The following is a 25,603-nucleotide window of genomic DNA, read 5'->3' as shown; positions in this document are numbered from 1 at the left end:
TTTCAGGAGTTGGTGTCCTTTACTTTCATTGCTTATTGGTTTAACACATGCTTGAGCTGATTTTTCTAATCATGTTCTGCGTGTGAATATGCAGTATATTAGCATATAGGCAAAGAGCTTTTGACTTTGAAGCAAAGAACTTCCTGAGTATCTTTAAAATGGACTTGGATGTCTTTCAGGTAACAGGCTATAGGTCTGTGGGGGTTAAACTGAATCTGAAATTGTTTCAGCTCACTCCAATAGTTCCTGTCTCCTATACCAAAATAACTCTGCTCCTTGGCATGCACATCTTCTCAATCTTGTTAGCTCTTTCTGTATATTGCTTCGTGTAAATATTTCCAAAATGCAGTCTGTGGAACATGGAACAAACTCAAAATGTGGAAGAGTTGTAGCAGCACTTTTCAGAAAGTGAATGAAACTGTATTCCTAGTCCTGTAAAATATTTGCGACAGAGGAAATGAGCTGTTTCCCTAGAGAGCCATGTGTGCTATATCAAAAGGACCACTGTTTCTATCTCATAGTGATACCCTGATTTACTCTTCTGCTTTTTCATATGTAGTTGGTTTTGCCTCCCTCTCCTGCTCCCCCTTTTCTACCAAATCTGATGCAGATACCTCTGCTACACTTTTTCTACGCACCCTGTCTCTGAGAATGGAGCCTTGCTTGCTGCCTGCAGAGCCTGTCCTATGATGGTAAATGTGTATGCTTCCCATCACTCACATCTCAACAGACTGCGTCTCGAGTATTCCTGTCTTATTAAAGGAATGGCTTTCTTGGCTTGCTGAAGAAGTTAGAATACCAATCTGCTTAATGCATGTTGCTTTCTATCCTCAAGGAATAAGCAGTGCTCTTGTTTCTCATTGAAGTGGTCCTGTTTGTAAAGAGGAGAGCTTTCACTTGGGAATACCTCAACATCTCCCATGCTCGGATTATGGCTTGCTAGGCTGTTACACCAGTAGGTTACAACTGCTCATAGGGGCGGGTTGCCTTTCTGATCTCCAAATATTGCTCAGCAGGATCATTTCCCCAGTGAGCATGCTGTTCCTCAGCTTTCCCTGGGTAGGATGTGTTTGTGTTGCTGCATCCTTCTTTTGCCTTTGTATGTCCATTCCCATTAGCATTCCCTGAAGACAAGTGATGCCATGAAATGGGAGGTTACTAGTATGCTGATTGTGGAAAAATATCCTCCCGTTTGCAATAAATATGGTGTTTCCCCTTCAATATCCTTTCAGGCTCAGATTCCTGAAAGCATTCAGCTCCTCTGGTGGACAGTTATTTTGATCAGAGAAGGGTCATTTCCCAAAGCCCTCAAAAGCTCTTCGTCTTTTCTTTGCCTTCCATATGAATTTGATGCCTTTCTCCTGATGTCCCAGTTAACTTGTAACTATTATTCTTCAATTCTTTTAAGTTCTTTCTGACTTGTGTTTATATGTGGCTGAATGGGGTGGAATAGGTTGCAGGTATCCCTGGACTTGGCCTCATAGTTCATAGTAATTAGGGAAATTTCTCTGAATCCCCAGTGTAACCCCTCTTTCCTCCTGTAGATTATTCTTTATGAGGTAGCCTAAGAATTTTCTGCACTCTTTGCCCTGAGACTGCAACTTTCCAAGCTTGGGGTCATGTTGGCTTGTTTGTGAGAAGTCTGCTTCTCTGGAGATGGTTGCCTCATGCTGCTCTCATGTCTGCTTTGGAGCTGGGCATCCTTGCTGTGGCTCTTGGGCTGCAGTCCCACTTGGAGCACCCCTCAGTGAGGACAGTGCCAAAGCCTGCATCTTCTGCTTCAGAGTGTCTGTATATATTTTTTTGTTACAGCCAACGGCAGCATCACAAGCCTGGGATTCTTAGTAGACTTCCTAAAACAAGATTAGCAAGAGCATTTCTAACCAAAAAAGCATCTTATATGAGGCAGTTGCTCTCAGGATATTCTTCAAAGCTCAGCAGGATAGTGGCAGTCAATGCTCATGCAGTCCACATAGGAATTAGAAGATAATTTGAATGTGATGATCTCTTCCCAATCTGACTTTAAAGGGAAAGAAACTGTTAGTGGTACTGCCCTGCTATGAGCCCCAGTTTCCCTGCTTTTCCACAGACACCTTTATGAGCTTCCTGCTCCTGTTCTTTCTCCATTTAAGCATTATCAAGTTGTATGGTTGTTTAGAGTTCATGTTGTCTGCCAAAAGGTGCTTGCCTGGCTGTAATCTGGTTTATTAGCAGACTAGACAGAGCCTGCATGATGGTGCCCCCACAACACCACTCAGGATTGCTATATCCTGAAGTGACCAAGAACATTGGTGGTGCTTGCCTTTAAATCCCTGCAGGCTGCTTCTTAACTCTTGACAGGGGGGTATGTTATATAGGTAATGTCTCAAAGCATGGCTACTAATGTTAATCCTTTTACTGCCTTGTAAAGCAGGAAGAAATATTTGTCCCTGAAATCCCTAAGAATATTTATTGAAAGACAGGCTCCAAGTGCTTGTCTGCATTCTGCTGTCATACACCTATGGCATTTAAACCTGGGACTTCTCTAGGCAGCTGAAAAGCAAAAGAGCTGAAGCAACATTCCTAGTGACAATAACATCTATCAGAAGTGTTAGGTGAATCAGAGTAAATGATGTCAAATCTCTGTCACTCTTCCCCCTCCCCCCATGCCTCACATTTGCTGTAAAACTCAATCCTAAACTCACACTGGAAGCAGCTATATATTTATGCTGTTGTGACGGTGTTCACTTCTGATGTTCTTATGCCGAGGAGGAGCAAAGTGCTTTTGCAGAGCGCATTCATTTCTCCTGGACAACAGTGCATTTAGAAAAGCTTCTGATGTGTTAGTAGCCTCTAATCCAAGAGATGAGAATGAGCTGTCTCTGCTCAGAGGATCTCTAATTGGATTTCTGCATCTATTTAAATTAGGTTATCATCCACTTGGCAGATTTCCTGCTTATTCCACCAGGGTGAAGGCCATCTCCGTAGTGGCTATCAGTAACTTTCTTCTCCAGGGCATCTGAATGCAGTTCTCTGTCCACATGTTCATTTATCAATGTGAAGTCATGCAGACCTCAAAATATGCTAATAAACTTGGGGGAACTGTTTTAGTTGCCATTTAGCTAGACTCCTCATACCTGCCTCCCGTCAGAGTTCACTGCTTGGAGCTACTAAGAGTGGAAGCATACAGAGATAATTGTAAATCGTGGATAGCTATTGCCTTTAAAGGTGACTCAGTCTTGCTAACTGAACTCCTCCTGGAGGAGTTTGGATTGTTTCTGCATCCCTTGGTGTTGTGACATATGGGTACATATGTTTTCTCTGCTGTTTTTGTTAGTGCAAAATGTCTCCAGCTCAGTCGCGCTGGATGTGAGCACTAAAACTGTGAGATGTTCTGGGATAATAGCCCTCAAAAGACCCTTTTTTTTGGGGGGTGGGTGGGTAGGAGTCTCTGATGGACACCCCATTCTCCTTCACCATGACCTTGCTGCATGTTTTCACCTATAATTAGCTGCTCAAAGGTCTGCTGTTTGCTTTAGGTAATCAAGTAGCTGCTTGGTCCTGTTTGAAGGTATTGGTAGTGTTTTCTCAAAATGAACCTCATGTGGGAGTTCGTTGGAGGTGGTGGATATTTTAGAAGTAGGCAAATTGTGTCAGCAAGAACTGACTTTTTTTAACGGAGCTTGCCAACATTTTCAGTATCTAAACCTGGGTTTTTGTAGAGTGCAAAATACTAGCCTAGAAAAGGGTGGTAAATTGAGATCTGTGGGGTGAGACACATTAAAATGCAAGAGTTAACCAACTCTTGCCTACAGTATTTTTATACTAACAACAATTTTCAGCATAGGTGAAAGGAGATTTTAAAATTATTTTTTCTGAAATTATTTTGCTTTTTTTAAATGTCGAATGCTAAAGTGTGATATAATGAACAGCAGTGTAAGTGAACTGCATGTTTTACTGATATATTTAGAAATCCTAAGTGGAGCTGTCAGATCAACACGTTCTCTGCAGAGCAACTTGATTTTGCAACTCTTAAGTTGTATTTAAGTACAAGAAAAATGAAAATGGGGGGGTTGTGTATTTTCCCTTCTTGCAGGTTTACATCAGGGCACAGTTGCTTTCTCTGTTGCTTGTCACTGTAATCAAAATGTCAGGTCAAAAAAATTTTAGTGTACTCTTCTGAAGAACATACTCTTCTATCCAGCTATGCAATAACAGTATCTTCGGAAGATGCTTAAGGTACTACTCAGAAATTTCCTTTTTCAGCTTGAAGATACGCTGTGGGTTGCATGTTGTGGGAAAGGCAAGCACTGTAAAGAAAATCCACAAGTATATTTAAGGGCCTTCATGTTGTTTAGTCCAGGACTTGAATCCTACTCTTATTCCCAGTTAATAAGACAAGAATAGGTCTCTGGAGTTATATTTAAAATTCCCATTTAAGAAACATTCAAAGTGGTCTTTATCCATAGCCAAAACAAACAGCAAATATAGAGTTATTAACTATTCATGACATTACAGCCCAAACAAGACCAAGATTTTACTGAAAAGTCTCTGCTTTTTTGTACTGTTTGGATCCTAGTAGTAAGTTGTAAAAGAAGATTCGTTTCCTTGCAGGCTTTAAAGACACTATCCAGCATTACACACTCTAGAAAGTGACAGTTCCTATTACACTGCAGTTGTGCTGTTGTGCAAAAAGTGCATACTGCCCTGTGCTGCAGATGTTACTGCCTTCAGTGCAAAACTTCCTAGAGCAGTTGGGGAGGACCCTCCAGCTTTCTGTGATTGACTTAGCACAAATAATTTTTGTAACAACAGAAACACTTTGTTTGCAAAGCCAGCTTGCTTGAGGGCTATGGACTTGGTGGTTGAGGGATCAAATAATCATCTCAGAAAGTTCTACTTTGTGCCTCTATTTCTTATGTAGGAACCTAAGAGATAACTACAGTGTGTGGCACAACCTGTTGAGAAGGGATGAGTGCAAGGAAGAGACTTTGACTGCAGTCTCTTGGTGACAGTAATTTTGATAATCACTTAAGACTTTTCAGCTGTTATTTTTGAACCTCTGTATGCTTGGCCAGGCCACAGTATTCATAAAGAGATAGAAGGATATAAAGTATGCAGTATAAATACATGTAGGATCTGTGGGCCACTTGATGGATTGAATAATTTTATAGTAAGCAACAACAATTTTTTAGTAAGGCTTCTATATTTACTGCTTTTTAGAAGGTGGGGCCTTTTCTGTGTGGAAGGGAGCATCTCTATAGCGAACTTTTAAAGCACAATTCAGATTATTTAACTTGTCTATTCTTGATGTTGCTGTCTTCAGTAATTACACATACATCCTTCAGAATTTTCTCTCATTTTGTTGGTTAAAGAAACAGAAGTTCATAATTGGTAAGTCCAGTGATTTGGTATTAACTAGACTGGGAGCTGAAATGCTGAGATCCCATTCCAGAGCAGTGTGTGAGTATACGTTCTAGTCTTACGTACTCTTTTAAGTACACAAGGGCTTAAAAACATAGTTTAAAAACTCTGTGAATGTGGGCTTTGAGCAAAGACCTTCCCCAAACCTGCTAGAAACTTACAGCTTTTGCTTTTTGCGTTGCTTGGAATGGATGCCCCTTTATGATATGGAAGTACATCTAAAATACATATGTTTAAAAGAACCCCAAAAAACTGTTAAATTTTCCAGAAACTATTCAGCAGGATACAACCACACTGCAAGTCTGGAGCAGGCACAATACTTGGCTATGTTTTATCTTTTTAAAAAGTTTGTTGTGTTTTTCCGCCCCACCTCCCTCCCACCCCCCCCACCCCCCCCAGCCACATTTTGTAGAAGTAAACACTTTTAAACATTTCATGGTGTGTATTTTAAACAGATGATTGTTGTAGGGATTGTCTGGACTCTGTTTTGCTTGTCATATTCTGGGTCAGAGGCCACAGATTTTTTTCCTGTGTTTCTTATCTACTGAAATGAGCTTAATTCCTTATGAAGGGATATGGATTCTCCCAGAAAAGGAGTGCTTGGATGTAAGTTTCCACAAATATGCTTGATAGGTTTAGTTGGTGGATAGATGTAAATGATATATGTGTGTATTTTAACTTGCATTTTTACAGCAATGAGGAAACAGCACAAAAAAGATGCCACTGGTTGTGGTAGCTTTGAGTGAGGTTTATTATTGAGTAAGTAAGGAGTTTGCATCTCCCAAGGAGCTGTACTTTTGCTGCTTTAAACTTCATCCCTGACAGTAAGCTCAGTCTCTCTGCTTAGTCAAATTCCTGTAGATGTTTCCTTCCTAAGTACAGAGCTTTAGGTCATTGGTAGTGGTTGGCAGACTCTTGATGGGAGAGGCTCTAGAAAAAATACTCCTTCCCCTGCTTGTTATTGGCATAAAAGCTCATACTGAAAAGTCTTATTTAAAGTTTGGAGAGAGGAACAGGTAAAGAAAAGGTATTGTATTTTTCTTCTATCGACTATTAATACAAAATGTACTTTTTCCTTTCCCTTTCTTGAGTTATCGTCCAGCCTGTCTGCGTAGTACATTGCTTGTAATTTTTTTCCCTGGTAGTTCAAAATGGTTTTGGTACATAGCTGTGGTGGTATACTTGTGAATGCTGTAAAATTCAGATCTGCTTCCAACTGCTCTCTATCAGTGTTGTCTAAGTTGATTTCTTTATTTCTTTTATTCCACTGGATCCACCTCTGTTTTATCAACTCATGCCAGCAGTAGATCACCTGGAGAAGGATACTTGCTATGCCATTTGAACCTCAGGTTCCTGCAAACTCTACTGCAGACTGATGCTCTACAAGCACAGTACGTGTCCAGAGAGCTTTGCGTTTCTGTAAGTGTCCCTAGATGCATACAGCAGTAGTCTTTCCATCTGCGCATACATTCTTCCCTCCCTTAAACTTGGCAAGCATCTTTGCTGATGTTGAAATAAGACCTTTTGGGATGGAGATTAACTTTTTGTTCTAATATGTATTGTGTCTGCTGGAAGGTACAAATCTAGCATAGAGAACGTGTTTTGTTTTTATCTGTGGGTGAAAAGCCTGAGATGACTGTTCATTCTGCTCTTTGTAAAATGTTAATTACTGTCAGGATAACAACAGGCTATAATACAGGGTTTTACTATGTACATTGCATACCACTGTAACATTAACTTTGCTTCTTAACTAGGGCTGCATGAAATCTCCAGTTGTTGTTTTGCATCTGCTACAAACCATAATTTTTATCTTCTGATGTCATGTTTGATGAGCAGCCAGCAGATGTGAGCAGCAGGTTTTGAAATTCTGCATTTTTCTGGCCACTGCATGAAGGCAAACCTTTAATACAAGCCTTTTCCAGCACAGCTGAAACACAGCTTCTGTGCACAGCCCCTGACTGCTGAGGCAGAAAATGTGGCCAAATTTTTTTCCAGGCATTTTATGCTCCTGAGCTGTCATGCTGGCTTGTTGCAGGGGGATTCATGGCTGGCCCTGATCTGGCTGGAGGATTGGAGTGACTTCCAGTACAGGATTAGGAGGTGTGTGAATTAATGCATATTTACATGCTTTTCTTTTGAGAGGCATTTGCAACCCGGGCATATAGGTTTTTTACTTCAGTATATTTTTATGAAACTTCTTATAAAACTTCTTAAGGTGCTTTTTGCATGACCTCTGCAAATTAGGATGCAATTGGCTTTTTCCTACCCTTGCCTTACTAATTACCATGGTGGACCTAAACTGATTTGGGACAGGATGTATCGCAGAGGATTGTGCCCTTCATGATTTCTTCTGTTTTTTCTTCGCTTTCTCAAACTCTTTATCAAGTCTCCATCACATTTGATCATTAATCTTTTAGAAAAATAGTGATGGCTTAGTGCCAGGGTCCCACCTGTGGAGAGTAATGATGACTACTACTTTCTACTCTGAATGACTGCCTGCATTAGGAGCCGTTCAACTCAGCCCTAAGTAAATATTCATGAAAACACCTCCTTCTTAAAATGGTCATTTGGAAATAGTCCTGTTCCTTTACAAATATTGTAGTTGATTTTGGTTTAAGATTGTTTCTATTAGAAACTTCAGAAAATACAGAACAAGTATTATTTGAAAATAAGAGGTAATGAAAGAGCTGCATCTTGTTTAAGCCACTTGCAATGATAAGAGTGTGGTTTTGACCACTTTAAATACCTTTTTTAATATGGAGAGATTTGTGTATTCACACATCTGGGATATACATGTTGTTATAAAATACTGATGATGATTAAGGAATTACATGGTTTAGAAAAGCATCTGTTGTGGAATAATTGTGACCTATGAGTTAATTTTTTTTATACTTTGAGTTTCATTTCCTATAAAAAGAAATATAAAAGAAAAAATATATTTACCTAGAATTGACCCGTGAATTACATTGAAAGCAAAATGCATAATAAAATAATGTAGAAGTTGCTGAGGGCCTGGTATGTGCAAGTATGCGGAAGTGGTAATCTATATTACATGAATAATTTTTTTGAATTATTAGAGTGGCAAATATTCTTTTGCAGGGAACAATAGAGTAACTCTTACTGTAGCTATGACAATGTATTTTTAGTATCGACTAATTTTCAAATGTGCCAGACTAGGGTTTTAATTTATTTTTTTAAAGATCGATGGAATATTTCATGATGAATATGTTTGTTGCTTACAAACTATGAAGTGTGTTTTAGTCTGATGCAAATTAAGTCATAAATACGCAGTTGAGTTGCAAGGTGCCTGCTCCTACAGCTAGCACTGTTTAGGGGCAGCTGGAGGTGCTTTTTTCTCATGCTATGCTCTTTGTATTTAAAGTCTCATTTTAACTAATTAACTAGTATCTATTTTGGTTACATTCAAGCATGACTGAGTTATTATCCAGACCATTCTATGGAGATCCTTAATTTTTAAGATGCTTAGATGTGGTAGAGATTAAACTGTTATTGATATCCCAGCCTGCGTGTTTTTCCTCTTAATGGGTGTATCTTGTATTGATGTTAAAGGGGTTTGAATGACTTGGTGGGCCTCCAAGCCTTAATTTCTCTGGTATTCCCATGTTGAAGGGGAGAGGCTGTGATTCAGTTGGTTCAGATGGACTCTTACACTGTAATATTAAGCTCATAAATTCCCAAAGTTTGTTCATGTTGTGTATGCTTTGCTGCTTCTCCCAAAAATAGACTTTTAGTGGATTTTCCTAGCTCCTGTGCTGCTGCTCCTCTGTTATTTAGACCAAGTTTCTGGGATTCTTTTCAAATCCATTGCTGTACTTGATCCTGACAAGAGCAGCATTGTTTTTTTGCTGAGGGCCTCTAAATTAACAGGGGAGGTCTGACTTGAGCCATGTCTGAATTCCCTCCAGTTTCTTGTGGGTGTTTTTACAAACATTCCATTTGAAAGGCTGACTTTATCAAGGAGAAAGCCTCATTTTGAGCCTTGGAATGAAGTAAATGGCTGAAATTGTAATGCTAGTTGATATGACTAATGCAAAAGCTTTTATTATGCTTTCTTATTCAGCAGGCAGTTTGAGTAATTCATATAATTAGTGCCTTTGTTATGAGGATTTCTGGGACCTGTGGGGACCTATAGCATAGAAAGTGTAGTCTTGCTCTAGTGCAGGAGGAGGGAATAAGGAAATAGGGTTATCTGTCATCTGGTCAACCTTACAATTTACTAGCTTCTTGCATTACTGAAAGCAAGAAGTAACACAGATGTAGGTTTTTCTGGTGGTTTTTATTTGCGTGCACAAGGAATTGGAGTGACAGTATATGAAGTCAAATTAAATTTCTCAAGAGCAAAATGGTTTTGTAGCAGGCCAAGCCTGTTTTGTCCTGCAGACAGTACTTGAAAAGTCTGGTCTGCTTCCCATCTTGTGCTTCAGCTGGGTCAGTACTGATGGACTCTCTTAAGTAACGTGTTTTGTTGAAATAACTTCAAAACTATCAAAAGCAGAAAAAGCATCTTAAATGTTAATGAATTGAATCTGTGCTGTATTTAATCCTGAGGTGTACTTTGAAAGGACTATAGCAAAGCCATAATATTTGCAAGGCTGTCTGGCTGGTTTTGGACTTCTGAAGTCCCAATTTGGTGCTTTTTCAAGAAGACATGATGCATTAATATGACAATATGAAAAAAGTTTTCAAAGATAAATATATCTATCATATTATCATATTTATCTTTTTCAAATATATTTGAAAAAGATAAAACTCTTTTGAATGCATAAGCTCTGTAGGTAGCTGTGTCTATCTGGGCTATGTTCACATGGGCAAATAGTTCACCCCACAGAAAAGGAGCTGCATAGTGAGAAATAAAGGGCCTAGGAACTTTTGTCCAGCCTGGAGGTGTTTTAGGAGCTTAGTTTTGGTCTAGATTGAGATTTAGCACTCAATTGTTCATTTGCACAAGTTGCTTTAGGAGGTTTTTGCAAATGTCATAACATGGTGGTTATGCTGCATTAGCACATGAGCGTGACTCACTGTGTAGTGTGCACTTTAGTTGTAGAAATTGAAAGTATCTAAGGAAAATTGGCAAAACCACATCTGGTTTTGTCATACATCTTCTGTCATGGCGCTGGCAGAGCACTTCTAGAGAGGTAGCAGGTTGTATTACATACCCATTTGGGTCATCTCTAAGAGAATGTGTGAACTTTGAGTTCTGAAATTTGTATCTTCAGAAACAACTCATTTCTTCTTCAGCTTTGCAAAGTGGTTACTTAAGAACTCCAGGCTTCCAACCTTATCACATGCCAAACCAAAAGTGCACATATAATTCTACGTACTCTAATGTAACTTTGCAATTTTCTATTTTGTCATTAAAGAAATCAGTTCATAGTGGTATCATTCCTGTAACAGTGGTACCTCCTCTAGTGAATATAATGACCTTTGCTGTTTGATTAAAACTCAAAGAATCAGTGCAGTATCGTGCTTTCGTGTCTCTGATTCCTATAATTTAATAGGAAAAATATAATAAACTAAGTCACAAATCCATTAACGTCTTGTTTGTATTTATTTCCTTTCAGTTTTGTATATGGAAGGTATTTCCAGTAGCTATGCCAGTCTTCGGTTTTGTTATAGATGAGAAACCTGTAGCTAAAACAGGATCTTGCAATCACATGAAATCTTACTTTTATTTCAATACTTGATGTATCTAAAACTCATTTGCAAAAATACATTTCTGGTGGTGTGGTGGTGTATTGTGTGTTGTGTTTTTGTTGTTTGTTTGTGTGTGGTTTTTTTTTTTTTTTTTTTTAATTCTCTGCAGATGGACTTTATCAGATTTTTAGGGGCAATATAGATTTTCCTGCCTCCCCACCCACCCCAAAGGAAATACTTATTTGGGGCACCATGCAGTTGTGCTAAAGTTCACCTGCTATTAATGAGCTCAGCTGATGGATGCAGGGATAAATCTTGTTTGTTTGGGTTTTTCCCCCCCTCCCCCCCCAGGTCCAAGGAGCTAATAAAGGAAGCAATCCTTGACAATGACTTCATGAAGAATCTGGAACTGTCTCAGATCCAGGAGATTGTGGATTGTATGTATCCTGTGGAGTATGGCAAAGACAGCTGCATCATCAAGGAAGGAGATGTGGGCTCCCTGGTGTATGTCATGGAAGGTATGGCTTAAAAAGCTGGTATTTATTTCCTTTTTTTCAACACATAAACAAAAACTGTATTTAATGAGAAAAATGGTTTTAAAGAAAGAGGCTAAAGATATTGTCTAAATATGGTTGTTGAAAATTGTGTGGACTCTTTTGCCTGAAAAATTTCTGACTAGATTTGTTTGCCTCCCTGTATAAAGAAAGGGCAAAAGCTGTTAACCTTGCACTGAAATCACTGGAATGAATGTCTGCTAAACATAGGTCTTTGGTTTTGAGGCAATACCAATGGTTTACTACATAAATCAGGAACTTAACAGGAAGAATGGTGTTATGGAAATGGGAAATGACTGTAAGACAAGGATAATATGATCATGGCTCACTACCTTATAGGGCATTGTGAGGACAAATTTATAAATGTTGACAAAGCACATTGGGCTCTCTGCAGAAACAATGCATTGTGTAATAGAAAATGGTATTTTTCTGTACTGTGCCCAAAATATAAATGTAGCATCTGCAGTTTAGCACATCTGATTTGTCACAGTATGTGTTGCGGCAGGGTTTTGTTTTCTTGTTCTGTCCTTTTAAAGCTAAGTCCTTTCTTGATGCACAGATGTAATTCCTTCAGGTTTTAATAGGTAATGGATTTAAAAAAGGGTAGGTTTAGGATAGATATAGAGAAGAAATTCTTCAGTGTGAGGGTAGTGAGGCACTGGAGCAGATTGACCACAGAAGCTGTGGCTGGCCCATCCCTGGCAGTGTTCAAGACCAGGTTGGACAGGGCTTTGAGCAACCTGGTCTAGTGGAAGGTGTACCTGCGCGTGGCAGGGTGTTGGAACTAGAGGATCTTTAAGGTCCCTTCCAACCCAAACCATTCTGGGATTCTATGATTTTTAAATTTTGCACATTCAAAAGGTATTTTGCGTTATGAAGTAGGTAGTGGGGGATGCCAAAATAAATTATATGTTTCTACCCCCAGCATTACATGGAAAGATTTAGGCTTTTCAATCCTTGATATGAATACAGAGACTACTTTGAGGTACAGAATCTGTTCTTCTGATGGTAAAAAACCTGCTTTAAAACAGTATTTGAATAGTATATATAATAAATAATAAAAATGTGGAGGTTTTTCACTGCACAGCTCTGTGCTTCCTTCCCAGAACACCACTACATCAGAGGCATACTCACAGTATTTTTCCTACATGGCTGGTTTTGGATGTTGCATTCAATGTTGTCCCTTGAAAAATCCTATAACAACAGGGCACCATCAAAATCAGTGCATACTTATCTCCTGCTCAGCCTCTTCACATTCTTTGGAGAGGATTTTGAGGGGATTTATGGGCAGAATTGTTTCAGCCATGGTTTGGAGTATTGAACATGGCTTGATATTCAGATGACTCTTTATTTGATACATCTGATGACAACGTACTGTTACTTCCTTGAATTTACCCAATATTTCTAATTGTTGGTCCAAACTCTATCCCTGAATTCTTGATTCTTGTCTTCTGAAGCAAATGTGTGTCAAAGGCAACTTTCATGTCTTTTGAGCACTTTGGCTTATCCTTGCTCTTCTGGCAGCCCTCTATGTATGCATGACTTGGCTCTCCCCCAGTCTTCGTTTCGTCTCGTAACTTCATTTATGCTCCATAAATATGCATAATGCTTTTCAAATAAAATTATGAAGAGTTTATAGTCTTATGTTCAGGCATAATGCAATGAGTGATGATGAAGTAATGGAAATGGAAGAAGACATTATCAGATGGGTTGGATTATGGTTATGAAAACAGACTCACTAGGTCATTTTGGCTCATCATTCTGTGTCCTCTCAGTTACTAACACCCTTCACCCCCCCCCAGCTATAAACTTTATTCTTTACAAAACTCTACTGGAGAAATCCATCTTTGAGTGTTACGAAGAGGTATTTTCTTTTCTCAAAAATCAAATAAATGCTGGAAGTGCTTCTTCCATTAATTCTTCTTTCTTTCGTTGCTTGGACTGCATAGCTGTGATTAGTATGAATGAAAATTACTCATGTAGAGCATTTGATCACCAGTACTCATATGCTTGTTTTAATTTATGATTCGGCATTTAGATAAAGCCTCTTACCAGAAGTCTGAGTTATATATTGGTGACCTTTCTTTAGATTAATTTGAAATAATAATTTAAGCAAAATGGATTTAAAAACATCACTGTTACTCTCTGCGTTCTCTTTTATCATGGTGAAGTAGTAGTAGTGTCTGCCCCTGTAGACACAAGGGCTCTACTAGTCCTGGTGAGACCTCTATAATTGTAATTCTTCAGTATTTGGTTTCTTTACCATGGATGTTAAAATTCATATGTATGTGACACTTGCTGAGCTTGGTGAATCTTAAAAGGCTGGATAATGATGCATGTTGATCTCCAGACTTTCTTCTTCGCTATGGTTTGATGATGCTTTCTGAAGGTAATTCTAGGTTTGCTATGTTCCTTGGATGGGAGTGGCTGTAACGCTGTACCTCAGCAAAAAGTTAGGTCAAAGGTTTGACTCCGCTTTTGCATGTTCTCTTTGGTTCCAGCAGTAATGTAATTACATGCTGTCTAATGCTGGGTTTATATGGTCAGTTATTTTTATTCGTGTACTTGCCCAACCCTACTAATACTAGCAGGCTTGACTTTTTCCCCTCCAGTCTTGTGCTGCGATGTATGTGCTTCCATGCATGCGATGACTAAAACCTTTGTATTCTTTGTCATGTTATTCTATGTCTTACAGCAGACTTTCTTCCCCCTCCCACCCTCCTTTTTTTTTTTCTTATCAGGAATGAGAGCAGCATTGGTACAAACAGGTTGGACTCTAGAGATGAAAAGTTGTTTAATACAGTGAAGCTTGAGAAAACACTGAGGTTATTGAAAATACAAGAAGAAAATCTTTCATACATTCTATTATTCAGTCTATCATGTGTCAATCTGCAAAGCTTGGCAGGGAGAAGTGAAACACAGTTCAGGAAAAGAGGAGGATGCTGTAAGTTGTGATTTAGATGGGGAGAGGAGGAAGGTGAGGGAAATGTTTTTGGAGTAGAAATGGGGAGGTGCTTTCAGAGGGAAATCAGAATGAGGAAGATGTTCTCTCTGTATGCAGCACCCTGGATAGAGGCAAGTGTTGAGTTTGAGAAGTATGAGTGTGCTTCTGGCATGTGCCATACTTCAGCTGGATTGGATTTTGTTCATCAGTCTCAACAGGAGGTAAATACCCATCAGATTGAGGAGCTCTCAATCTAAACACCCTCTGGTCTGAAATTGTACTGATCTGGGAGGTAACTTTTAATGCTGTTTGCATAGCATAGCTCTTAAATTATGCAAAGCTACGGGAGATGTGTGGTTAGTCTCATCCTCTAAACCCAGTAACTGCTAACATGCTCAATTGCATCTGAAAGAGGAGGTTGCCCCAGTCCTGGTAGACTTCCCTCCTGGGTGAGCATCTGGACTTTTTGCTTTTTGAGTGACTGCATTTCTTGAATCTGAAATCTTAAAAGTTTTACGCAAAGAGGGTATTTTTGTTGTTGTTGTTGTTGTTTGGTTTGTTGTTTTTGTGCTGTTTTTACCAGGAAATGCTGTTTTTACCAGGAAATACTGTTTTGGGCCGAACTTGGGCTCTTGTTCCTATTTGGTAGTGAGAAAACAAAGCCCTAAGTCAGGATCTGAAACTGAAATTTCACGACAAGCAGAATCCCAAATGTACGACTGCTTTGCTTTGTTCTGGCCTGACTCTAGCCATAGTCTGTGTCTTGCTGGCCAGATTTCCACCTCTAGGAAAATAACGGCCCCCAGTTCACCTGCTTCAGACTTTCAAGGCTACTGCTGGACCCACCATATCCCAGTCTTTAAAACACCTTTTCTCTAGCTTCATCCTGCTTCTACTGTTACTTAGTTTAGTCCTCTAGGGTAACTGGGTCTGATGGCTTGTGGCTGCCCCTTCCCTGGCAGTATTCAAGACCAGGTTGGACAGGGCCTTGGGCAACATGGTCTAGTGTGAGGCGTCCCTGCCCATGGCGGGGTGTTGGAACTTGATGATCTTAAGGTCCCTTCCAACCCTAACTATTCTATGATGTGTGGCACAGACAACCTTAAAAAATGCATTATTTATCAAATGCAGATAGCCAAGGTTACATTTGTTCAGTTACCAAAATTAAGTAGGTTGATGTCAATGTATCCCTTCCAGGAGAAGGGAAACCCTAATAGGAGGTACCCACAGTGAGACACAACAACCTGAAGGGCTTCATAAAAGGCGCTATTAGATAGGTGCCAGGGTGGGAGAGAAGGTGACATCTCAGTTGGACTCTAATGAAGAGAGATCTCCTTATGGCTTCCTATCTTGCCTAACCTCAGACAGGGTTTTTACTATTTACAGACTCTTCTTTGCATTTTAAATATTTTTCTGTTCCTTAGCAGCAGTGCTGTTATCAGGTATCTGTGTGATCATTAAATAGTAACACAAACTAGGTCCTTTGCCTGAGAAAGACTTCTCAGGACAGAGACCTTGATTAGGATGTGGAGGAGCTGTTGGATTTGGGTGGTCGTAGCAAACTCTGTTTCTTGAGTAGTATTTTGTACAAGTTGAGTGTTTCTCTTCCCTCCAAAGTTTTTCCATAAGCTCTACGGGAAGGAAGGTGGTTATAATGGACTCTTGAGGCAAATGGCATGCGTCCATTTGTCTTGGGTAGCTCTCTTGACTTATGGAAGAAGGATTTATATGAAGTAGCAAGTTGGGAACTGGTATTTCATCAGGCTCTGAAATGGTTTGGGGCATGGAACACCCCTTAATTTCCCCATAGAATCAGAGAATAGTTAGGGTTGGAAAGGACCTTAAGATCACCTAGTTCCAATGTTCATTAAACAGTGAGAAGACCCAACAACTTTTGCACAGTAACTAAATTTGGTGAAGAGATGCCTTTAATCTCTAGCAACATCAGAAAATTTCCCCTATAGCTTTGAAGGTGGAAATTAACTTATTTGTGATATAAACAAGTATTCATTAGGGTTTGAAATTGCTGGAAGCATTAAACATATGTGCTCTGACCACCTACAGCAACAGTGTTCCTCGAGGCTGATGAGACTAGTAGTGAAAAGGGGGATGAGTGATGCAGTGACTTATACAGCTGAACTGGCACTCTTCACTCTGTAAGTAAAGCAATTTTGAGAATAAACTTATTAGAAATATTCTTTCTTACAAGAAAAGTATATTGCTGTAAGAGTGGTTCAACAGATTGTTTGTCTTAAAATTGAAATTTCTTTTAGAGCCAGAAAGGGTTCTTGCTGGTTAATTATACTCTGCCTCCAAAATTAGCCCAGCACCTCCAGTTTTCTTTAATGGAAAAACCTAAATATTTTCAAAGTTCTAGTTTTGCAAGTTAGCATTTATGGACTTTGTTGTTGTGCCTCCTTTGGGCATAATGTTACTTAAATTTTCTGGAAGCACTTAAAAATATGAAAACCTGGAAAGGTCTCTTTTATAGAGATATATCTGTATCTGTACCGTGGTGACAGGTTTGAGTTATGTGTGGGTGTTACCTCACACTAATGAGGATAAATGTGATACCCCAGGTTTGAAACCAAATGTTTCCTCTTGTGCTCCCTCTCTGTCTGAACCTGTCAACTGCAGTATGTCAAGTTTAATGGCTGAATTATGAAAGGAAAATATATCAGCAGAACTGTAGATAAATAGGTGACAAGGTTTTGGCATGAGTTTTGGGCACTCGTGAATAACAGTCATGCCATTATAAATGGATGTTCTTATTTTTTAGAAGCTATATTAATAGGTGTGAAGAGTCCTCCTTTTATGTTTGTTGCTGTTCCCGGAAAGTATAGAAGAAATACAATGAGCCTGAGTGAAAACACAGGTTAAAATACTTGGTTTGTCACTCATGATTTTTGGCAGTGGGTGCTGTAAGATCTTCCCTGTCTGTCCTTCTGCAAGCTAATATTGAGGTTGCACCTCTCCTCTATAGCTTGAGTACCCAAGTAAAGAAAAATAGCTCTACCAATACGCTGTGGGCTCCTACTTCTGTTGTCATGAAGAGCAGCTTTTTAATAACCCATCTTGAGAAACCGCTCACATTTACCCCACCCCTTGTTTTAGTAGTTTTCCTCTCTTTTTAAATTTTTGACTGTGTTCAGTCATGGAGATTTGCTTTTTATTTAAAAAGGAGACTTTGTTTCTTGCTTCATTCTTTGTAGCTTCTCCAAAGCAATGAAGCATGACTTTTCATGGGAATGTGCTGGGGTTGTTTTTGTGAGTCAGTGATGTCTTGGGAAGGAATGTATTCCTAGAAACTGCAGGATTTGCCAGGACATCAAGCTTGGATTTGGTAAGGGAAGACAAACAAAGTCTCTGTAGCTGTTTGAACTACAGATTGAAATGCAAGAGGCTGTAGAAGACCTCCCATCAGAGGCAGCAGAGCTGTCTGGTCTCAGATGGGTGAAATCCTTAAAGCAACTCCTCAGTCTCTGGGAATTTTTGCTGTTGAATCAAAACCAAAACAGGCATATAGATACTGCCTCAATATTGCTGCCTCCTGTGGGTCATCACAGCCTTGCCCAAGTTTTGTTACACTCTAAGATTTTTATCATCAACCTGTTGGCCAATGCACTTACGCTTATTCTCACTTCTGAAGGTGTGCTGGAGTGCAGCACCCTTTCTTTCCTATTTGCTTTTTCCTAACTGTGCAGTTACATGTTTCTCTCCCACCCTCCCCAACTGGGCAATCACTGCAGACTCTTTGATGCTATGTGCAGTCATCCATAAATGCTGCATTTGATCTGTCTTTGTGTCACTCTCCCCCGACCCCTCTTTTGTCTCTTGTTATGGACTACTCTCATAAGGGTCTGATTTAATAGGATGTAATTGCTCTTGTAGCCCTAGGGTCTTCTGAGTCAGTTCCCTCTCTTCTCAGAGAAAGGATTTGTTAGGACTGATTCTTGTAAATGAAAGAGAAATAGAGAACAGACCCATTTTGGATTTAAGTAGGCTAAATGACTTTGTTCCCAAGTGCAAGTCCAGAATAGAAAAATGGGGGCAGTAGTACTGCCACCTCAGTGGATACAATGCATCATGTCTCTTGACCTGCACCACATTTATTTTTATATTGCTGTACACTGTACTTACAAGAGGTCCCTTACATTATTACAGTCTGCTACTATTGTCATTGCAAAGTCCAAATGCGTGAGCTTCTCCTTGTTGGTATTCACCAGCACTGATGGTGATCATCATTCATCTCAAAGAAAAACATATTGAGGGGTTTGTTGTTTGTTAACTTGTTTTTCCCCAGCTTTGGTGAAAGGATGTTTGCTGGAATAAACTTTATAAACTCTTTAAACTGTTTTTATTTCTTTAGTCTCTGGGGCTAAGAGTGAAATTGCAATTTCTGGTTCAGTCAGATGCAGAGATGTTGGCTGAACTCCATACCTGCCAGGGTGATTTCGGTCAGTCTCATGCTCTAAGATCACAGTTGGAGCAATGGAGATGAGCCTTTGCAGGTAGGGATTTGCTTGGCTGCGTAATGTGTTTGTCATGTGTGACCAAATAGTATTCTTGCTAGAGTTTCTGCAGTTTGTTGGTCCTTCAGACAACCATCAAGTTCCTGATTTTTTTGGTGTAGAACCAGACAGTTTTGAGCGCTCTTTCCAATAGTCTTGATAAGCTGATATGTTCCCACCTTCCTGCATCTCCCAAGGACACTTGGGAAGGTAAATAAGAACTGTATCCATCGCAGTCAGGGATTTTGTAACACAATTGGGGCAGTTCTGCTTCTAAGACATATTCTGCCTTTCAATATGAGTGTTTTGGGCCTTACCTGAGTCTCCAAACCTCTTCTCGAGGGGTTTGGATCTGCCTTTGCTAAGTAAACGTTAAAAAATACCATCTAACTGCACAGGCATTAGATAGCTCTTGAGACTGAAGAGCATTTACTCAGTCTTCGTAAGGAGCACTGTGTAGGAAGGCATCAATTAGACATTTACGGCAAAGTGGGACTTTCTGCATGGCATGCCAACAGATCACTAGCCTCTGAAGAATCTGCCTTTTACAGGACTTTCCATTAGTTTTGTGAAAATTAATTTTGTACTATGGCAGAAATTTCTTCTTTGCACTCTTCTTTAATATTTTCAGCTGTCTTTTTGGTGTGGTTTTTTTTTCTTCATCCTGCTATTGTAGAGTTGGGCAGGAGTGCTGTGGTTTAACCCCAGCCAGCAACTAAGCCCCATACAGCCACTCAGTCACTCCTCCTGTGTCGGCATGGAGGAAAGAATCAGAAGAGTAAAAATGAGAACTTGTGGGTTGAGATTAAGATAGTTTAATAGGGAAAGCAAGAGCTGTGCACAACAGGCAAAGCAAACCAAGAATTCCTTCACCACTTCCCATGGGCAGGCAGGTGTTCAGCCATCTCCAGGACAGCAGGGCTCCATCATGTGTAACTGTTACTTGGGAAGACAAACACCATCACTACAAATGTCCTTCTATATTTCCCCTTTTGTGTGGTGTTTTTTTTTTTTTTTTTTTTCCCCTCCCCCGGCTTTATGTGCTAGCATGATGCCATGTGGCATGGAATATCCCTTTGGTCAGTTGGGGTCAGCTGTCCTGGCTGTTTCCCCTCCCAACTTCTTGTGCACTCCCTGTCTGCTTGCTGCTAGGCGGGGGCAAGAGGCAGAAACGGCCTTGACTCTGTGCAAGCTCTGCTCAGCAACAAGGAAGACATCATCTCTGTATTATCAACACTGTTTGCAGAGCAAATCCAAAGCATAGTCCCAACCAGCAAAAGAAAATTAAATCTACCCCAGCCAAAACCAGCACAAGGAGTTGGATCAGGGTTTTTCCTGTGGTCAGAGATACTGCTTCTCACTGGAATCCTGCAGCCTTCATGGGTTTCCCGTTTGAGTCTTTGTTTTCCCATAGAGATAAGTGGTTTAGTGGTCATGGCTCCTCTGGGACATTTTTTAATCACTCATCAATAATCCCTTTCCACATCTCCTGTGTTCAGTGCTGAGACCTTTACATATCGGGGCAGGACCATTTTGTAAGGCTCTCTGGGCTTAAGGGATTCTCTAGGATTGATGTCTCAATTCTAGATATTACTATTGCAGAGCAGACTTTATTAAGACATGATGGAGAAGGCAAGGGCAGAAATATCAGGTGTCATTCCAGGTGTGCAAGACATCTCAGTAGCTGCCTGTTGGAAAATGGTCTCTCATGGAGCCAGTGTTTTTGTAGGGCTTGAAGACCATCCCTTGGGCAATGTAGTGGCGTTAAAAGACAATTCCTGGAGCTCCTTATGCTAAGAATGTGCATATAGGCCAAAGGAGTAACGGAGGTTATCAAACAGGTTCCTTAAAATGCGGTGTCAATATGTGTTTTCACATCTGGCACTGTATCCTCTTTATCTCACAAGTCCTGGGGAAGAGTCATACAGATGAGTGAAGGCTTGAGATTTCAAAACATTTCTGGCTGCTTCTCTTTCATTACACACTCACCTTCTATGGAGTTTAGTCCACCTCGTTTGGAGACAATCAGGTTTGTTTGTAACCCTTAGTTGATGCTTTGAGACTGTTTTATGTCTAGCCTGAATATTTGCAAGAAACATGGTTACATTACTATGAGACCTGCTTATGTTAAGGTAACAATTCTGTCATTTTAGGCATTGCTTGGTAATCGTACTTTTATATCAGTTGTGCATAATTCCAGTCATGCCCCTGACTAGACATGGGATGGAAAAAGACAATGGACTATATAAGTTTATATCAGCTTGTCTTGATCTACTTGGAAATACTCAGAACATCTTGCTGTAGTTTAAGTGGTATTAACACCCTGTGAGTGTACCTAGGAACTGGCAGCATGAGAACAGTAAAAAGACTTCCATGACTTGGTGGTCACATGCTTTTTATGGTGCAGCATGAAAACTTGGAGCGCTCAAAAAAATCACCAATAAGTTATGCACCGGATCAAAGAAGCAACTGTACGTTTGCTGCAGCACTGTGCGTCACCATCTAAATCTACTTCAGCATTTAACTGAAGGTTTTCATGCATCTTCATAGGTTTTTGTGAACTGTAAAAGTTATAAAATCTGTCAGTACAAAGCTGGAGCGGAAACATTTTTGTTAATCTTTTGGGAATTTCTTAACTATTGTTTACAGAACTTGTGTACTATTCCATATACTTCCTTTTGGAGTTATACAATTCATGCTAAAATTCGATTCCCTCCCCCCTCCCCCCCCTTTTTTTTTTTTTCTTCTGGAAGTCAAAACTGCCTATAAAAATCTGCAAGTATTTCTCACTGAGTATTTTAACATAAATAGGTAAGTGTGGACTTCTCTGTGTGGCTGCAGTTTTGAGAAGGCTTGGGTTTGCAATACTGAGGTCCAGCCTGTTTAAGCACCGTTACAAGTGTTTGTTTCTATATATTTCCAAATTTTTATCAACTTAAAACCTGTTTACAGCAGTCTTCCAGTATGTGATACATTGAATGTTCGGATGTTGTGTTCATTTACTGTGTTGGTGTTACGGGAGCCTTGTGTATGGCCTGTCTCTTAGAGAAATTGAGTTACACATGGTTGTTGTCATATGCAGAACAAATGAATGCACATCCTCCACTGTTATCATCTAGTTATTTTAATTTTAGTGTCTTAATAATTAACTCTTCTAAGAGTAGCTATTTACTCATACTAGTGATGTAGAAGTAAATATTTCTTGTACTTTCACAAAATGTTCATGAGATAGGATATGAAATCGCGCATGATGATCATAGTAGCAGTGTTTTATGGGTAGTGACAGTGACTGCTCACGATATAGTTTTATATTTGTTCTATATAATATCGTTTTAAAGATGTAGAACAAAACCTTAGCACTTTAAATGGAATAAGAACACTAGAGGTATATAACCATAGTACAGTAATACTGTTGCAACATGTTATGGGAGATGTTCTTACCCTTTCTCCTAAAAATAACACGAACTAAACTGCAAGTTGGTATATATTTCTGTAATAACTCACATGAATGTAACAGATTTTATCAGCAAGATTGCTGAATTGAAGCAAACAGAAAGGGAAGATGATAGTGTTTTATATTGGCAGTGGGAACATTCATTGTCGCCTGAACTGGGGTTTGGGAAAGAAAGCCTCTATAAATCTTACAGGTATTAAGATAGGAGCTTGTGAAGCATAAATTCAGTCAAGGGGTGCTCAGAGAGGAGTAATGCAGTGCTGTCTGTGACCACTGTCCTGCGACATGCCCCTCTGTTTGGCTGAGATGCTTTGTGGGGTGAGCAAATAACCCTTAGTTCACCTATGCTGGCCTTATATACTGACCTCTTTTTAAAGAACAAATTAATAAGCAAAGCTCCGAACCCTTTACAATTTACATTAAGGAATGAGAAGAGGATGTATATATATTCTAAGGATATTTTCATTACTGAAAAATCACTTAACCTCTGGTTAGTCTAAGCAAATATTGGGTGAGGGGAAGTGGGGCAGAAAAAAATGCAATCAAAGCTGGGAGCTGATGACTTCAGACCTATCAAATATAATTTCTTGTAGCTATCTAAATAATCATCATCATCAACCAACTTCACAATTCTCAAGGTATTGCCGATCTGATCAGTGGAGAGGTGGGACTGTACAGTATATAATGCCTTTATATGAATGCTGCCAAGCACCTGAGTAACTGAGTCTCATATCTCCGTTCTCATTCAAGTCCAGGGGCCTGGCAGGTTCTTAAGGAATACTGTAAAAGTTTTAGTGTCAAGATGACCACAAAAGATTTTAATTTTCAAAATGAATGTCCAGCTTTCTTTGGGTTCTGCTCATACTCACAGTGATTTACTACTCTTGTCATTTTGTTCATTATCTTAGCTTCTCTAAATCTAAAGTTCCCAGTCTCTTTGCACTGTAGTATTGAACAAGGCTGGCACAGATTTAGCAAAAGCTCTAGTCTTCATTGCTAGAGAGAAGAGGTAGGAGTATTCAGAGTTTATCAAGTAGATACATTGTTTTGTAAATGCATTCATGCAACCTGGTTCATCTGCAGGCAGCCAAATACTCATTTTTCCCCTCTTCGGGGAAGAAAATGCATAGGCGTAACCTCTTTAAAAGATTCCAGCTGTATGGGAGACATAATGAATATGTATTTTTTATTTTTTTCCCACCCACATAAGATCATAGATATGCACTATTTATGTTTGTATTTCTGAGCAGTTATGCAAAGACTGCTTTGTTGTTAAGGGGGTTTTATTTATAAAATAAATTGGTGAAATAAAGCCTCATTTTATTAATAGCAGGAGAAGAGGGAGGCACAAATGTCTGTCTTGTCTCCCACCCTGTCCCATTACTCCCTTTCATTGAAACTCCTACAACTGAAATCTAAAATAAAAGGACTTTTCATCATAATAGTATATATGAAAATGCCTGGATTTTGACCTTTGTTTCTGTCCATTAAAATACATGGCTGTATAATTTAGTCTGTGTATGCAGGTACAAAGACTCTAGTGTTAGCAATCTGAACTATTATTAAAGGATCATTAGAGGCAGATGATCCTTTTGTTTGGCATGATCTGCTTCGGATTGCTTGTTTACTTTGAAAGCTGATCTACAGATTAAAAAAAAAAAACAAAACACGTGAGTCTCCTGACCTTTCTTACTGCTCTAGGTTGTACAAAGAGAGCTCAGAATAAACAGTTTGAGGAAGAAGAGAAAGGCTTCCTGCTTCTTGTTTAAACTAGAATGTCAGGTCATTTCTACCTTGTAAAATTCCCCCCTCCCCCTTATCTGTAGTGGAAAATGAGAGGGCAAAAACAGAAAATTGAGAAGGAAAGGGACTTCTAGTCCATAGACATCAAAGGTTTCTAGTACTCTAATTGGAAAGTATGCCATACAAACCGGTTGAAATGGAGACAAATTATTTTAAGCCATCTTGGTGACCCTCTGCTTGATGGGCTGCCAATACAGCCTCTTGAACCCAGTCTCTGGTTTATATTTGGGAAGTACAATATGATCACTGAGTGCTCAAGACCCCTTCTCAGAAGGGTAAAGCATTGCAAATACCCCAGCTGTTAGCTCACCAGTGATGCCAGTTCTTGGTTTTATTTGAGTGGTGATATAGTCATTGCTATTTCATGCAGCAGTGGGTGAAATTGAGAAATCCGACAGCAGTTCCTCTTGGTAAGACACAGAAGAAACATTTCTGTATATATCCATGTCTCTTAAACACTTCACCTTGGTCGAACAACTCCTTGCCTCAGGGGAAATTCAGGTTAAATTTCATCTCTCTCCTCTTCTCAGTAGGGAAGAACTCCCATGGATTTCTATGGGCAAGACTTTCTGCAGACCAGAAGTTTGGCAGGAAGAAATCTGAGAATAAGTTAAAGGAAAGGGAATACAACCAGGGAGGTGGGGAGATTTTTTTGATTGCATTCTTTGGCAAAGTTTTTTTATCTTTCAGTTTAATATGTTGGTCTTGATCTCAAACCTCTATGTAGGTCTGGCAGATGAGTTTTGGGGAAAAATTAGTATTTTCCTCTTAGGAAGCAAGTCTTTAATATATCAAAATGTCACATCAATGTTTGCACTGCATTCTTCTAAAATAATAGAAATTACAATTTATCCTGGCAGCTGCAATTCCTAGCACATCCAGGCAGGTGATAATTAAATGCAATCTGAATACATAGAATTTAAGATTGAAAAACTAATAAGAAGCTTGCCATCCTTGTGCTAAGCATTTTTATTAACCTCTTGGTTCTGACTGGAAACAGCTATTTTGTGAAATGGCTAGAACATGAAATAACACTGGGTAGGCTTTCTCATATTATAAATAAAAGCAGCAGCTGAGGTTTGAGATGGAGATCTTGAAAAGCAATAATCCCATTGTAGTTATGCAGTCACATCCTTCCAGTAGAGCTCTACAAGGGACTGTCACTGCTGAAATGATATAAACTCTTATCTTGAAGTAGGAGGAAACCTGAAGTTATTTTTCTGGCTGGATTGGGATTTCTTTTTCTCTGGTAATGATGTAGAACTTCACAGGTTTATTA

At 39.4% G+C, this 25,603-nt stretch overlaps 1 protein-coding gene across 2 annotated transcripts in view; it reads left to right on the top strand.

The window, feature by feature from the left end:
* Positions 1-25,603, top strand: part of PRKG1 (protein kinase cGMP-dependent 1) — a 481,254-nt gene that overhangs the window by 53,492 nt on the left and 402,159 nt on the right. For both annotated transcript variants that reach the window (XM_030487822.1, XM_030487821.2), the window contains exon 2: positions 11,410-11,576. In XM_030487822.1, coding sequence (XP_030343682.1) covers positions 11,410-11,576 — 167 coding nt within the window. The remainder of the gene's footprint in view (positions 1-11,409; positions 11,577-25,603) is intronic.

This window comes from Strigops habroptila, chromosome 5 (genome assembly GCF_004027225.2).
Source record: "Strigops habroptila isolate Jane chromosome 5, bStrHab1.2.pri, whole genome shotgun sequence".
Taxonomy (NCBI): domain Eukaryota; kingdom Metazoa; phylum Chordata; class Aves; order Psittaciformes; family Psittacidae; genus Strigops; species Strigops habroptila.
Note: the sequence above shows the minus strand (reverse complement) of the source record. Positions and strands in the feature narration are given on the sequence as shown.